This window comes from Lolium rigidum, chromosome 6, assembly GCF_022539505.1.
Source record: "Lolium rigidum isolate FL_2022 chromosome 6, APGP_CSIRO_Lrig_0.1, whole genome shotgun sequence".
Taxonomy (NCBI): Eukaryota; Viridiplantae; Streptophyta; class Magnoliopsida; order Poales; family Poaceae; genus Lolium; species Lolium rigidum.
The window spans coordinates 124,915,632-124,932,222 of NC_061513.1; the positions used below are offsets into that span (position 1 = coordinate 124,915,632).

General features: G+C 43.6%; 4 protein-coding genes across 4 annotated transcripts; 1 reads left to right on the forward strand and 3 right to left on the reverse strand.

Annotated features, from left to right (window-relative positions):
- The first annotated feature begins 1,287 nt into the window (after window positions 1-1,287).
- Window positions 1,288-5,267, forward strand: LOC124663238 (anoctamin-like protein Os01g0706700). The gene is made up of 16 exons (XM_047200963.1): window positions 1,288-1,470; window positions 1,648-1,717; window positions 1,827-1,942; window positions 2,372-2,498; window positions 2,573-2,673; window positions 2,787-2,878; window positions 2,979-3,083; window positions 3,170-3,439; window positions 3,623-3,755; window positions 3,824-3,937; window positions 4,019-4,089; window positions 4,180-4,310; window positions 4,467-4,549; window positions 4,680-4,787; window positions 4,870-5,028; window positions 5,157-5,267. Exons 1-16 carry the CDS (start codon window positions 1,288-1,290, stop codon window positions 5,265-5,267), a joined length of 1,974 nt encoding a protein of 657 aa, XP_047056919.1.
- A 602-nt stretch (window positions 5,268-5,869) lies between these two features.
- On the reverse strand, window positions 5,870-6,109 carry LOC124663239. Its single transcript, XM_047200964.1, has one exon. The coding sequence runs from the start codon at window positions 6,098-6,100 to the stop codon at window positions 5,870-5,872; it is 231 nt and encodes a 76-aa protein (XP_047056920.1). The 5' UTR covers window positions 6,101-6,109.
- Window positions 6,110-6,680: 571 nt separating this feature from the next.
- LOC124660988 (60S ribosomal protein L28-1) lies at window positions 6,681-8,552 on the reverse strand. The gene is made up of 4 exons (XM_047198843.1): window positions 8,460-8,552; window positions 7,848-8,005; window positions 7,582-7,748; window positions 6,681-7,005 (listed from the first exon to the last, which is right to left on the reverse strand). Exons 2-4 carry the CDS (start codon window positions 7,993-7,995, stop codon window positions 6,889-6,891), a joined length of 432 nt encoding a protein of 143 aa, XP_047054799.1. The 5' UTR covers window positions 7,996-8,005; window positions 8,460-8,552; the 3' UTR covers window positions 6,681-6,888.
- Window positions 8,553-10,470: 1,918 nt separating this feature from the next.
- Window positions 10,471-16,222, reverse strand: LOC124662251. Its single transcript, XM_047200109.1, has 7 exons — window positions 16,106-16,222; window positions 15,872-16,004; window positions 14,980-15,083; window positions 13,857-14,028; window positions 13,632-13,772; window positions 13,217-13,556; window positions 10,471-13,125 (listed from the first exon to the last, which is right to left on the reverse strand). Exons 1-7 carry the CDS (start codon window positions 16,159-16,161, stop codon window positions 10,715-10,717), a joined length of 3,357 nt encoding a protein of 1,118 aa, XP_047056065.1. The 5' UTR covers window positions 16,162-16,222; the 3' UTR covers window positions 10,471-10,714.
- Window positions 16,223-16,591: the final 369 nt, after the last annotated feature.

Below are 16,591 nucleotides of genomic sequence, written 5' to 3' on the forward strand. Positions count from 1 at the left end.
ACAATATTGCAAAATGAATGCAAAGTTTAGGGGGAGAAAACTCATAGAACTAAATTTATTAATTATCATCTGATAAATAAATATTGTATTCTCTTCCTTATGAGTTTTCCAACGGATTTCTCATATAGGTTTTAATGAGAGAATAATATACCCACGGTATATCAAAATTTCTATATTTTCCTCTTATATTTTTCCACAGGATTTAGAAAGATATAAGACTATACAAGATCAATGATTCTCAAGATTTCAAGATCAAAGAAGGATTTTGCAACACTCAAGACATATAAAGATTCTTAAGACAATGAAGCTTGGAATACAACGTTTGTCCAAGGGGGAGTGTTAGGAACTGTTATTAGCGTTAGTATCAGGCTAATTAGGCAGTTATAATTGTATAGGAATATTCGTGTTGTCCAAACGCTGTCTATAGCGAACAGTCGCTGTGACTCTTCCGAAGCGACGGAAAGATGTAAACCGACATATGTACCACGTCTGTTCGGCTAGTATATATAGCCTGCAGTCACAATCAATAAAGCATCCATTCACTTCATTCTCACTCGATTCTTCTCAGGGAGCATTGGGACAAGAGGCCAAGACGAGCGGAGCAAAACCGAAAGTTGGTGCCGACACGTCGAGTCGGGGACGGATAGGCCGAAAGGGCCAGCAGGCCCCGCTTTCAGTTCCAGCGGCATGCACCACAGCCGCTCACTGTTTTCTCGGCTAATTTCGCCGTCATCATTCATCCCGACAGTCGCCTCCCACCCGTGGCCGTCCGCTCCCCTCCTCCACGCACCCCTTGAACCGTTGGCCCACCTGTCATGCACTTCTCGAGCAACAGCCCAAGTTCACCTTTACAGCACACACACAGCCTCCCATAATCACTTCTTCCCATAATCCTAGTCATCGCCTCCGAGCTGTTGCCAGTGGCACGCCTCGCAATGAGATGAGATGAGATGAGATGGGATGGCGCTCCTCTCCCCGTTCAAATCCACGCTTAATTAACGCCCACGAGGACCCGCCCCGTTACTTCGCAACCTGGTAATCAATCAAGATTTTAAACAAACGAAATTAAGCAAACGAAACCGGCTCCTCTTCCCGTCCCTTCCCAATCCGTTGCACCCCCCGCGCCTCTCCGCCGTTCCCAACGCCACTCTTCCATTCCCCTTTTCCCTCTCTCCCCTTGTTTATTCCTCCCCCCGCACCCGCATTCCCCCAATCTCTACCCTGCCCTGCCCCTATGCGGATCCGCCTCCTAGCATCCGCCGCCTGCTGACCCGGCGGCGCGCGGAGATGGGAGCGGCGCCGGTGGACGAGGAGGCCACGGGGTTCGAAGTCGGCATCGTCGTGCCAAAGCTCCCGCGCGCCGCCGCAGCCGACGGCGGGGAGCACTGCCTCGCGCTGCTCGTGCGGGAGCTCGAGGACGTCGGCCTGCTCGTCGACCGCGTACGCGGCGTGCCCGCAGAGTTCATCAAGGTACCGCCGACTTCCTCTTTACTTTTGGTTTTCGAATTCAGTTTGCCATGCTAATTCGAACTCGGCTGGCGGTTCCGATATAGAACCCTAGGATTCTCGTCTGCTCCGCTTACGACTGAACCCTTGCTCCTCCAATTTACTTACACTGCTTCTGGGTTTGATGTGTTTGGATTCTAGCTTTCCGCGCCCATGGGCACCCTGGGGAGAGCCGCCGCCGAGATGCAGATGAAGAAGCTAACCTACATCGGTAAAAACAAATTAACGACTACTCCTCTATTATTTAACAAAATATAGCGTCCACTGGGTCACTGGTTTCGCAATGTGCTGAGGTGATGTCTGTTAATCTTCCGTTACAGGAATGGAGCTGCAGTTTGAATGGGACCAGGTCGCCGCCTTCGTCACGCAGCCCGACGGCTCCCTCTTCAGCTGGCGGGAGCGCTTCACATGCTTCCGCTACTTGATTTACGGCATCGTGAGTAGTACAACCTTCCTCTTCTTGTATAGCTTTACGATGCTCCTCTAGTTACAGCAGTTTTACATGTTACAAAATGGATGCATTCTACTAGGATTGTGATCTGTGATCGTTTCGATAGCACTGCTACATTTGTGTCACCTTAAATATCAAGTTTCATTTGTTTATAGCATCGCTTCTCCTGCTTGAAACTAAATTGAGATATTCGACACTCTCCTAAATACTATAATGCCAGTGCATTGTTCATCACAAGGCCCCTATGCACAACTCAACTAACAGAAAGTAGGGATATCCACTCTGCTTGCCATTTGTTAACTATGATGTGTCTACAGCAAAGCATGTAGCCAATCTGAACATTCTTTTCAGCTACTGTCATTCGGGAATATCTGATTTCCTTGTGTGATAGGGTGTTGGTATTGAGACGTGCAGGTCAACAAGATGGACTCTGATATATCCCTTAAATTTGATGATAAAGAGTTTCATTGGAAACAGAATGAGTCGCTGTTACGCAGGCTCGAAGACGAAGGGGTTGTGAAGCTAGTCTTCCCTTTGCATGGTAAACCAACCTACGATGACGCAAATATCTGTGAAATGCGCTGCATTACATAACAACATACTATTTGTTTGCAGATGAAATTAAAAGGAAGCAGCTCCTCAGAAATTGGGCACTGAACTGGCATGACTTCACATGGCAACCTATCGATGAAGTTTACTCCTATTTTGGAACCAAGGTACAACAGTAATACACAACAACTAATGTAGTTAACTTCTAGACCATTTTATGTGAATCAACTCATTTAGAATAATTCCTTTGAGGCCATAAACTCCCATTTGTGAACTGCAGATTGCTACATATTTTGCTTTCCTAGGAATGTATACGCGTTGGCTATTCTTTCCAGCCGTATCTGGACTGGCCACTCAGCTGATAGATTTTGGGTACGCATTTTCCTGTGGCTCTTTACCAAACCATAGTTCATATGTAACTAATACAGTCCGTTAAGTGCTCTAAAGATTTCCTTCTGGCTTTTGAACTTAGGTCATTGCAGTGGCTGGTTCTTCCTGCTTTCTTTATCTTCGTGATTTCTTGGGCTGTCTTCTTTTTGCAATTTTGGAAACGGAAGAATTCAGCACTTCTTGCTAGGTAACCTGGACATCCAATTGTTATTCAGGCTCAGGTTGATTAAGTTCCTGACCACAACCTTTCTTTTGTTCCTATGCGGAAAGCAGGTGGGGCATTAATTATTCAATTGCAGAATACAAAGCTTCTGCTAATGAACTGGACCCTTTAAGGCATCCTCAGTCTGTTGAATGTGTGGAGGAAAAGAAATTTGATGATGCGCCTGCTGAGAAAAGAAGATTGCAGAGAAATGAGTGGTCTGGTGTCCTTCTTAGAATTAGGAACAATGCCATTATTGTGTTGGGTATTATTTGTCTTCAGCTGCCATTTGAGTTGGCCTATGCTCATTTGTATGAAAAGACTGAAACTGAGGCTGTAAGGTATGTCACTAAGGTTTATCTGCAGTACCATAAAAATGTTCTGATGGCTTGTTAGGTAGTTCATTTTTTTCTGAGTAGTGAGTGCGTACTCTACAAATGTTGTTTGGCTATGTTTTTTTCATTCTTAGCTATCATGAAAATGAAGTGTACACTTCTTATTGATGCTAAGATTACATCATGCAGGTATGTGTTGACTGCAGCATATCTTGTTGCAATTCAATACTATACCAGGATAGGTGGAAAGGTGTCTGTCATTCTAATAAAGTACGAAAACAACCAAGGAGAACAGTCTAGTGCTGATAGTTTGATTTATAAGGTAAATACTATGACATAAGGAAGGTGGTGCGCTTTAAGTATGGCCTCTTACTCCTTTTGCACACGCAGGTCTTCGGTCTATACTTTATGCAGTCGTACATTGGGTTGTTTTACCATGCTTCTCTTTATCGTGACATTTTGAGACTCCGGAAAGTTCTTATTCAGCGCCTCGTTGTGTCCCAGGCATGTCTACACTTTGTAATGCAATTGTTTCACTATCAAGCGATAATGCTGTACACTCTGATGATATATTTAAATTTCCAGGTGTTGGAAAATCTGATTGAGAATTCTTTTCCATATCTCAAATACAGCTACAAAAAGTACAAAGCTGTTCAGTAAGTTTTCCTGATATTCTATGCCCTGCACTCCGCTATTCTTATTTCCAAGCAAATAGAAGAATATAAGAAACATCTCCCACTTTGTAGCAAGAAAAGACAAGAGAAAGAATCACCATCAGGGAAGTCAGTTCGATTAACAACAAGAGTGGAGAAAGAATATTTAAAACCCTCCTATACCGCAAGCATTGGAGAAGAGCTTGAAGATGGTCTGTTTGATGGTAATAACAATATGTAGTTTCCTTGCTCAATTTTATGGTAGTTTGCATACTATTTGGTTCTCTATGGTCCATACCACTTTTTTCGATTAAACAATAGCCTTTGTATTCTTAGAAAGCAATATGCCTTTTGTGCTTACAGTGTTGAATCTGTTGTAGATTTTCTTGAGCTAGCTCTTCAGTTTGGGATGATCATGATGTTTGCATGTGCGTTTCCCTTGATATTCTGCTTTGCTGCCCTGGTATGTGATCCCCATGACTCTTTCTCCCGAAAATGATTCCAAAAAGATTATTTACAGCTTATAGTCATGTACTCTCCTCTGTGCATGCTGGTTCCCCATGTTTTAGTTATTAAAACCATCTTCATGACAGAACAATGTTACTGAAATAAGAGCGGACGCATTGAAGTTGTTAGTCATGTTGAAAAGACCTGTTCCACGTGCTGCAGCTACAATTGGAGCGTGGTTGAACATATTCCAGGTTCCTTTAACACTATTGTTTTGCACTACCCCTGCTAGCGGCACATGCATGTATCGATGTTCATTGTGTCACTCTATTTCAGTTCCTGATCGTAATGGCAATCTGCACCAACTGCTTGCTTCTTGTTTGCTTGTACGATGAGGAGGGTAAGTGGAGGATTGAGCCAGGACTCGCGGCAATCCTTATAATGGAGCATGCTCTCCTCTTAATCAAGTTTGGTTTCTCACACTTTGTCCCTGAGGTGATTTTCTTCGCTCATATGTTTTGTGCATATTTCATGATTTTATCTCAATGACTTTTGTTGCGACAGGTTTTATCTTAGTAACTGATAATCTGACTTGTGGTTTGTTTCCTCCCTTATTGGTTTAGGAGCCTGCATGGGTGAGAGCAAATCGTGTGCGGTACGTAGCTCAGGCACAAACTGTCTGCTCTAAGCAACTCTTGAGGAGCATCTCAAAACTGGATACGAAGTGGGAGTGAGGACCTTCTGTATTAGAAGGCAAAGCTAGTTTTGTAAATTAGGATAGAGTTTAGATTCGTCTCGGGTAGGTAGCGTAGAAATTTTAGTGGTCTAACTACTGAGTACTGACGCCCTGTTGCTGCTAACTGTTCCAATTGCTAAATGTAGATATTGCTACATAATCTATAGGAGTATGGGTTGGGGCCATGTTGCCCTTATTGTAAGGATGTAGAGGGTGTTACTTGCAAGCTGAGATATATATGTGGTGCGATTTTGTACAGACCGCACCATGGCTCAACAGCAAAGCAACTTCAATTGTTCGATTTGCAGAGGAAAGCATGCGGGCTGCTGTTTATTGCTATTCACAATTACAGTTACGATCTTTGCAGCCCAGCTTTCATTCTGTTTGGTAGAGGTTTGTGAGAGGCTGGGATCATCAGAATACATACAACAGCCTGCGTTGCCCATAAATAGAACGAACGAATAAACGAATTAAATAAACCGTGTGTATCTTCATCTTGTTGGCCATCGCTCGTACGCGGTTGCCAGTCATAGCAGTGTCATTCCTGGATTGATGATGCATGTGAAGTGCCATGAGCTGTCCAGGTCAATTGAGTTATCTTTAGCCGCCTGCTTTCTCGTGCTCCGACGAGCCGTTGCTCCTCTCCGGCCAGGCGCCGAAGCTCACTTGGCGCACCAGCGCCGCGACCGCCTTGGCCCATCGCTGGATATCGCCCTTGAGCTTGTCAGGATCTATGTCCGTCAGGGCGCCGGCGGCAAGACCAGACAACAGTCGGTCGAACCGAGCGCTGCCGGACGGGCGCTTTGGCACGCCGTCCTCGGCGGAATTCATGCCGATTGAGATGTGTCCAGAGTCCTGGTTTTTCCGGTGAAATCATCGATGGCGTTCGATTTTATACCGGTACGTGTAGAGATGTGGGTGTCCCGCACGGCTTGTGAAGAGTGAGTTTGGCTCCATGGTTCCTTCCAAGACGGCCCAAGGTTTCGCGTCCAAGGCATCGATATTTCAGCAGCACATATCGATTTCGCATTTTCAAGTGCACGCAATAGCACACAGATTTTGACTAGCATACGTTCAGGTAAATTTCTGCGTTGGGAACTTCCAGACTCAGCAGCCAAATTTCTGCCTGAACAACAAGCAAGATTTTTTCGAAAAGACGGAGTCAAGGGAATAGAATCCTTAACTAATTCAAAAGAAGAAAACGTGTTGCACACAGAAGAAAAGAGGAATATCAGTGGATGTATGAATTGAGTAGAAATTCAAGTTGCCAAGTGGCTCTTAAAGGTTCGAGAACCTTATTTTAGCAATACTTGGCAAAGCAAGGAAATTCAAGTCGATGAATGCATTCATGCATTCTTAGCATCTCAACACGCAAATGTAAAATAAAACTCATCAGCAAAGAAAGGAAACATTCACGAAGCCAATAGTTGTGGAAATGATTATAAGAGGCTTCAATACATGTCACGAGTACAGACATAGAACCTACTGCGAAAACTTGGGACTCTCTGCTGAGCGCATAATTCATATTCATCATACTCAACTTCATACTCAGAACAAATCTAGAAAGTTGGAAACATAAACCAACAGATCCACAAAATAAGCTCATTGGCCCATCATGCCTACTGCCTGTTCTTCTTCTTGACGCCAGACTTGGCAACCCGGAGGCTGCGGTGAACGGCACTCAGCCTTGCAAGGGCAGGCTTGGTCAAGTCAGGCCTGTAGTAGTTCTCGCTAACCTGTCAAGCAACGAGCAAAGGCATTGTCAGGACACGAAAACAAATAGCACCGACATGGTCTACATGGTCTACAAGGATAAAGTCTGCAATGTAAAACCAAAAAAGTAGGAAACATGGAAGTATATGTTCATTTCCAAACACTAGTGTAGAAACAGAGCACAACCAGGTATAGGCAGTCTAGAAGCTTCAGGCATACAAGATAATTAATTAAGGCATTGGTATCATGAACCAAACAAACATACTCGATAAATAGTAACAATTATCAAGTAAATACATATATTCTTTGAATTTTCTAGCGTACACAAACTAATATGAGTTCCAAGTTGATTGCATAGTGCTTGCAGACTAGAGATCAGAGCCCCTGCTGCAAATTCTAGATATTACAGTACAAACTCTAGTCATCATTGAATGTAAGAGTGGAACGGTTCTTACATGTTAGAGAACATCACATCAACTACATAGAAGTTCATAACCACATATTTATTTCGAACACAAGTTGCCATTTAGGGTACTTGATAAGAACATGGTATCATGATTCAACATAGAAAAGACATAGGATTGGTGTAGTGCTATTACCTGGTTCTTGACAGCCTTGGCCATCTTGCGGAACTCCTTGCGCATGACAGTCCTGTGGGAGAAGGCAGCAGGATTGTTCTGCTTCTTTGTCTTGGTTGTGGAGAGGACCACAGTCATCTCCTTGTCAGCAGCCGGCTGCACAGTCACAGTCTTCTTGTTTGCGAGGCCTGAAAAATAACAGCAACCACCAATTACAGTCAGTCCATGGAAGAAGAAACACCCATAGCATCAGAAATCCAGCCGGTCAGGTGAGAAATGCAACTGACCAGAGTACTTGTAGGAGTGGACATTGTAGAGGTTGTTGGGCTCCTTGCTGAACTGGACCTTGGCATTGCTGTTGCCGAACTGCTTGATCAGGAAGCAGTTGTTCTTCTTGACAAGCTCCCAGACCAGAGAATCCGAAGCCGTCGCCATTTATCCTTACCTAAAAGGAACCATATCAACTTCTGAATATGAAGCCCAAAGCGGAAAGAAAGACACGCCATACATCTAGTAAGAAAAGATTCCCAAGTTGTCTACAGCCGTGAGCTCTTGCATAGGGACGTTGCCAACACAGACCATATTTTCTGCATCTAAGCTATCTAGATGTACAACGACATGGGCCATAGCAACTAAGCCGCCTGATTTTCTACACAACTACGAGACAAACGGTTCCACAGATATGACACAGATGGAAAACATCGCCAGAAATACTAGAGATTTTGTCCAGTAAACTAAATTGCTAGCGCGGCAAATCACGAATGGAGTGAAACAGTGCGAATAAATCGAACAATTGGGGCTTGATTAAACAGTTGATAGGGTGGCAGCATAGGCTAAGAGAGATCAGATCAAGTCATGTAGAAAGGAGATCGTAGGGAGGATAGAAGGTTTCTTCTCACCTGTGATTGGAGTGGCGCGCCGCCGATCTGCTTCTTTCTGGGGTTCGGGTGGTGGCTGCGGTCGCACGGCGAGTTTTGGAGGCTCCCTTTTATAGTGTAAGGAAGCTCATAAACCCTAGGCCCGCTTGGCTGATTTATGGGCCGGACTGACGTGGGCCGAGCAGTTCTGTTAGTATGGGCGTCCAGCTAGTCCAATATCAGCCCTAGAGAAAAGATGATCCAATATTTCAATCCCTAAAAAGATACCTTTGTTCTTAAAAATAATCTCACTAACAAAATTGTGGATACCATATTTCTGTAGGGAAAATACGCTTTCTCTCTCAAATTGTAATGCATGTTTAACTTTTCAAAGTCTATCACGGTAATGTGGTCAATCTGGTCTTCGCGGAACAATATTGTACATGACAAAGGAGCTTGGGATCCAGCTCAGTCAGTGAAGATGACTCGAGATGCGCTGGCCCTTCTTGATATACCTATGCAGCATGCTCGGATATTTCCAAGTCATGGTTGGAGGCCGCCTGACGAAGGTTGGGTTAAAATCAACACGGATGCAAGCATCTGTTCAGACTCAGCAATGGGTGGAGCAGGAGGGATCGCCAGGACTCATTTAGCTTTTGTTGGAGCTTGGAGTAAGCCGTTCCCGGGCGTTACTGATCAGATCAGCCAATATGCCGGCTCACCTATGCGCAAAGTTTGCTTCTTCACAGGAGGAGACGAGCTGTTGGATGAACTCGGTTCCCAGTTTCCTCGCTACCAGTTGTATGGCTAATAGTGTTGGAGATGTTATTACTGAATAAAAGCCCTATGATTCCATGCAAAAAAAAATCTCCCAACGAATGTTTTAAATAGCCGACTACAGGCTATAGTCGTGGCCTCCCAAAACAGTATAGCGGGCTATTTAAAGACTTTAACACCTTTTAGCGGGCTGATGCAGTTAGCCGCACCTTGCGAAAAAGGCTATAGTGGGCTATAGCCAGCTATTTAAAACTAGAGTTAATTGGTTCTATGCCACTTCTGAATTCACAAGTTGTGTTTATGCCATTACAAAAACTGAAGTTATGTTTATGCCACTCTCAATTCTCAATACTCCCTTTTATGCAATTTTCAACAATACAACATGAAAACGATTCAGTAAATAGTCGTATTTCAGTTTATACTTTCGTATTGACCAAAATAATCAGATTTGGAGCGCCTTTTGGGTGTTTCGGACGCAAAAAATCTATTTTTTTAAATTCTGGCAAAAATTAGAAAAATCTAAAAAAATTACAGAAAATCAAAAACATTGAAACGAGTATATTGTTTTAATTTGAGCCATTTATGTGCAGATTTGCATCAAAAAACTAACATTTTCTGTTATGTTAAATTTTTTTACAAATATTCAAACTTCTTCGAAAAATCTGAAAATTTTACAGAATATCAAGAACACTAATATAAGTCTACTATTCTAATATGAGACATTTCTGGATATATATGATCCATTAAACATATGTGCAAAATACGGTCGAGATTATCTGAGAGTATGTACAAACTATAGTATAGGGTACAAATATTGGATACATAAGCAGTATATGATGTTATATTGCTGAAAATGCATAGAAAGGGGTATTAAGAATTGAGAGTGGCATAGACACAACTTTAATTTTTGTAATGACATAAACACAACTTATGAATTGAGAAGTGGCATAGAACCAATTAACCCTACGTTGTTGTTCTAAGGTATGCCATTAGTGATATCAGTGCTCCGTCACATCACTACCACCAAGAAACAACATTCGCAATATACATGTGAAGTTGTTCACGCCGGGCCAAAGTAAATAAAGGACATAAAATTTTGCATGCCAAAAGAATATTCTCTCAAAATACATGAATGGCCAGAACATACAAGGAAGTTTGTTTCACAATGGAGCCAAATAAACAAATGGAACAAACCGCGTCAGGTTCTGTACATCTGTGCGCATGATCTGCTTATTACAACCCTACAAGTAAAATATCATCAAAGCTGTTGGATATCTGCGACCAAAAGAGAATGAAAGAATAGTGTGCTTGGAATAAAAATCAGAACGCAATGACACTCCAAACTGTCCCCGCAAAAAAACCACCATGGAACAATACTCTCCAAACACTTGGGAGTATTTCTATACTGTACACGTTTCAATTCAAGTTCTAGAAAGTATCATGCGGTCTGCTTCTAGTATTGGCATACACCTTGGGCAAGTGAAACCCCAGGTGCTACGTGCCTATATGTATGTGTAAAGCTAACGGCGATTGGTTCGGAGCGACTTAAAATGTGCAGCGAACGAATCATAGTCTGTTGGAAGCTTGGGGTGGATATGCGCAGGAGTAGACGCTGGAGTGCTTCCTTTCGGGGTCCCTGCCGAGGCCACTGCGTTTCCCTCATCTTCTGAAGAGCTTCCATCCGGTTCATCTTCTTGCCACTTGCCTCTAGCCGCGGGAGGTTCAATACGCCCAGGCTTTGGCGAAGATTGCTGTACTGAAACCCTTGAATATGGAGGTGCCACTCTATTTTGTTCAGTACTTAAGTTCGAGGATGCTTCAGCGGGGGTTTTTCTCTCCTTCGGTGTGCTTTCAGTTTCAGCAGCATACTGTGCTCCAGTTCGGACTCGGCCAACTCTCTTTGTATCTGATGTTACCTCCCGGGTTCTGCGCGATTGTATCGGCTCTTTAGAAAACTTTGTCTGGCCAGTCTGTCGTGGTTCTAACTCCTCCTCACTGCCATCTGGATCAAAGTAAGTTCTGGAATTCCTTGATCTACCTTCCCTGCCCACCCCAATGCCTGGTCTTTCATGACGTAGGTCTTGACTGGAACTAGCACTAACAGGACTGCTGGTTGTGATAGGATTTGGTGACGGCGTAGTACCAGATCGTTCAGATAACTTCCCTGTATCACCTGAACCGAAGTAATTTCTCGTCACGGATGATCTTGATTCCACAGGTTTTTCACTATTATGTTTCCTGTCATAGTTTTCACTGATGTAATCTGCACCAACAGAATTCTTGGTTGTGCGTGAACTTTTAGGAGTATCAATTGTCTGCTTGGATGACATGTCACTCTCTTTGGAATACACAGATTCTTCAATGCTGGAAGGAGCCTTTTGTAAGGACTGCTTTGGCGTCAAGTTTCCCCCGGAATTCTTGTATTGTGGAGGTTGCCTGGGTTTGTTTCTTAATCCAGGAGTTAACCTTCCATAGTTCAGGCCAAGATCACCTTCATCGTTGTCATCAGATAATACGGAAGTTTCCAAGCGAAAAGACAAGGGTCGATTCTCATTTGCTCTTTTTATTGAGGATGTACCTTTCAATTTAGGTGGTTCTGTTTCTTCTTCTGAAAGATCATAATCTCTGATTTGCACACTACCCAAGCTCCCCTGTGCCCCTGAATAGTCAAATCTAGGTGAACCGTCACTCTGTTGCTCCTTATCAAATACATCATAACCTGGTGGATTCTGGTATTGCTTCCTGGACCTAGATTTATCATCTTCAATGTTATCATTGACATCAGGGACAAGCTTTCCAGAGATATTACTGAACATTTTGTTCTCAGAATAATCATATCCTCTTGAATGGGACCTTAAAGACTCTCCATGCATGCCTGTGCTTATGTCCTCATCAGAACTAGCACCATCCGAATCAAAAGTAGGTTGTGTGGTATCATAAGAATGAGACAAAGGAATATCCTCTTTGTTTGCTCCTAAATCATAAGATGGCTGAGTTTCTATTTCTGAAAATAGCGTTGAAGTGTTCTGACCCACTGGAGATTCACTTTTAGGCTGTTGGCTCCAATCTGCACTTGAGAATCCCTTGTGATCTTGGACAGTTGGTATCTCCTCAGTATGTTTTGAAGATAAACGATCCAATAAGTTCTCTTCTTCAACATCATAATCATATTGATCAAAAGTAACAGCTGAAGAATCAGCTCCAGCTTTCTCACTCCGGTTGTCCCAAGTTGGACTGCTGCCACTGTGGGAAGCACTAAAATTACTGTCATAGTTATTTATGTTCTCTTCATTAAAGCTAGCCCGTCTGCTTTCCATATCCTTGGTGCGGTGCCCATCAAATCCAGCATCTGGAAACCTTTCCTCGTGCAAATCAAACAGATGATCGTCATGTCTTCCAATGCTGCTCTCTTTCTCAGACGAATCATCAAAATATGGAGGCTCAGATGAATGAGCACGAGGTGCTTCAGTTGGCATGCCATACATATCGGTGTGACTTTGACTTTCAGGAGCGTAAGAGTGGTGCTGAGATGAGGAGTAAGTAGTTGATATATTCTGACTACTCACATGGCTTGTTTCTGCTCTTTCCTCATCTTCTCTTGCATTACTTGAGGTCCTCCTTGGACCTGAACTCTGCTCATTAGAACTCCTCTTATCATTCTTCATCAAATGTTCAGCTTGTTGCTTCCTGGGTGTAGTGTCATGCATATATGCGGCTGATTCATAATCACCAGTGTTTTGCTCTTCATAGAAGTTTCCACGGCTAGCAAGTTGGGCAGCAGCTCTAGCAGCAATGCTCGCCATCTCTGCAGACTCTGCTGCTGCCTGTGCTGCAGATGCTGCATCCTTGAATTCCACATTCCAATTGGAGCCGCTAGCTGAAGACTTCCTTTCCCTAGGCCGATTGATCTCCTCAGTCCTGGGTATTGTGTCTGAATAGACAAAATAAATTAGTGACTAAGAACATCACCAAAGAATCAAAAGGTGATGACGATATTCAAATAGTATAACCTTCATCCGTACCTGAAACTGTTGAGCCATATTGAGAGTAAGGTCTAGAAACACTTGAATTTCCAGTATTTTCATGAGGGAAATTGTTAGATCGCGGAATCTCTGCTGAGGAATAAGTAGTTGCACCATGTTGGGACCTAGGAGGAACTGAAGCATCCGAGACCCTTCTATTTTCTTGTGTGGAAGAACTGGAATTGGCAGCGCCGTGTGGGTTTCTATTTGCTGGAACTTCAGAAGATTCATAAGAATGTCCAGTAGGCATACGAGAAGTGGCTGCAGGCTGTGGAGTTGGAATGCTAGAAGCAGATGACCCTGAAGTTGGAACGTTTCCTCCAGAATATGTTGAGCCATACTAAATGACAAATAATAAATCAGGTTAGAGATAGAATACTCAGCCCGAGAAAACATTACAAGTTAGTTAGTTTACCGTCAGATCTTCATTTTGCTTTTGCGTATTCTCCTCAAACGCTTTCGGCTCCCATTTTATGTTGTGCTCTGCCGCAATTGAGCTCAAGGTTTTTGTTTTAGTCTGTACATCCGGTGCTCCTGCTGAGAGCTTCTCGATTACCTGTGTCCAAAACAATTATATTAAAATGTGAACAGCTAAAAAACCTTCAGACAGATTTAAAGCCTATAAAGAAAAAAAATATACCAGACGGTTTACACCACTGTCAGGTCGCACTTCAAGGGCTGATGTGGCGAACTCTTTTCCGTACTTGCTTGTGAAATTCTTCCGAACATCTCCAAGTTCTGTGACATCTGAACATCTCATCGATGCAAATATAACACTGGCTATTGCTTCCTTCAGATCAATAGGGCATGTCCTAAATTTCAGGTAAACATACATGTAACTGTAAGTATAGAAAATATTCATGACAAAACTATATCTGCTCCATGAGAGCCGAGCACAATTTAGGACCAATAAAAATGTTTATTGCGTGACACTAGCCACAAATTATTCAAAATCTAAATGCGCTTAATATTTCATATTCGTGTGATGTTTTAAAAATCTTCAAATTGACCAAAAGTCCCGCACAGGTCCCCAACAGCTATGACACAATTATGCAAGGACAACTACTCCTGAAGGTGAAATTTGATTTCAGTGAGCACTTCGCTTGAGAATCATACTGTACATATTACGATTCGACTATTCAGAAACTTGCAGCACCTTGTGAACTGGATAACAAATTGTCCCATGTATGGACATATAATGAAGAAAGGCATAAGCAGATCACTTTTTATCTAATTGGATTAGTTGTGCCCCAAAAGTATACTCGTATATAGAGGCAAGCCCCAGCAAACCACCAAAATTCAGTAATACCCTGGAAACTTGGCCATCGATTGGATAGGTGCAAATATCTGTTATGGCCAGGATTTTGCAAGCCACTTCCAACCTTTGGCAAAAGAATTGTCAGTGAGAACCACCTCTTGGTTCGCGCGGTGTGCGCATATGCCTGGCCAGCCTGACAAGCCAAATTTTGTCTCACCCATGTTGTGGCAATTATTTGTTTGGGACCAAAACTGTAAAGCTAACTCATGATGTGCTGATAATGAAAAAAACGGAAGGCAACTCAAAACCTAAGAAATCATCCCATAGTTCACTAATCATAGTGAAAAATAGCTACAGAAATAATCCGAATATGAGATGTAACTTAAGTGACAGTCTTCTAACAAATAATGTATGTTTCAGCTTCTCTTGATGATAAACAAGCAACATCAGCTAAAGACATGGACCAGTAAGTAATGGTAAATACAAAAAGAAAAACTTGGCTTACTTCTGTGAGTCGATAATGGACATGCGTGCCACTATAAGTTCGCAGTATACTTCAATTAAGTCATATGCTTGCATGAACTTCTCTTCCCTTATGACATGTTCAACCTGTTGAGAGGGGAAAGCACAACAATACAGAATAAGTGAACGTCTTGGTTATGTGGCTTAGAAACCAATAAAGTCACCTACAAGGTTAGTAGTATAGGTAGATACCTGTATAGGACCATATACTTTTGTGCTGAACGATCAGACATACTTGAGCACAGAGTTTGGCATAAAAAAGGTGCAAGGGTGAAGATAACATTAACAGAATCAGCCAACTACTGGCCTTGTGTAGAGTTTGGTGGGACAAAAGTCACCCACTTGACACTTCTATAAGATAAAATTCCAACTCTCCTACTCCTACGGAGATCAGAGTTATATTAGGGAAAGACTGAACTCATGCATACCCAGAAAGCCAACACACTGAATGAATGGTGTCAGAACCCAACTCAGGCTGCAATTTGGGGTAAACTGGTAACAGGCAAATAGCCGGATGGACCCAAGAAAAACATGTGGGTGGAAAGTCAATGCTATGCATCAATCGTACAGGTAACATGCCGTGCTAGTTGTTCCAGCTCACAATTACCTAAACAAAATCTGAAGTGGCCATATTATTTGTTTTCTCTTCCAGACTATGGCTAATTCGACAATGTTCGCATAAATAAATAAAACCATCTAACGAGTATAGATTTTATCCCAAGAAGAATCGAGAACTCCGTTTGAAGCCAGGACATCCCGTTTACAGAATTGCGTCATCACCAATCGGATGAGCAAAGGATCATCCCGCTTGAAAAAAGGACTAAATGGGGGATAAAACGAAGAGGCTGCTGGAGGGTGATTGGAGCTGGGCGTACCCTGATTCGCGCGGTCTGGTCCTGGTTGCCCTCGAGCAGCTGCGCGACCTCGCGGCGCATCTGGCGCACCTGCGCCTCCTTCTTGTTCCGCAGCAGCTTGATCCGCGCCATGGCCATCTTGAGCGCAATCTTGCTGAGACGCCACAAAGAAAAAACAAGAAAAGGCGTTCAATTTCGGCACAGCCAAGGGAGGAAACAAGAAAGGATTACGGAAGCAAAAGGATCTGGACTGACCACTTGTCGGGCTTGAAGCCCTTGTGCAGGACGCCCGACAGCTTGCTCTTGTGCATCTCGGCCGCCCTCCCGTGTCGTCCCTGCGCGCGCTTGCACGGCAGCACCACCAGCAGCAACCACCACGTCCTCCGCCCCGGATAGATTGGATTGGATTGGATTGGAATCGAATCGAATCGAGGCGGCTCCGCTCCGGCAGGAGGGGGCTATGGTGGAAAGTATAGATGCTGTCCTCCTCGCCGACGACGCGTTGGTGAGGTAGATTGGAAAGGGGGACTAGCGCCAAGAGGAAGGGGAGGAGACTTGGGTTGTTGCCTTGTTGGTAAGAAACAAAACCGTTCTTTCTTGCGCGGGTGGGATTTCCGTGACGCGTGAGGACAGCGGCGCTTTCGTCCCGCCTTCTTCAACGCTTCCGATTGCCGATTCCAGGAAGGGGAGGGGATTGACCTTGACCCGCCGCCGATTCTAGAGGAACCACCGACGGGCGCG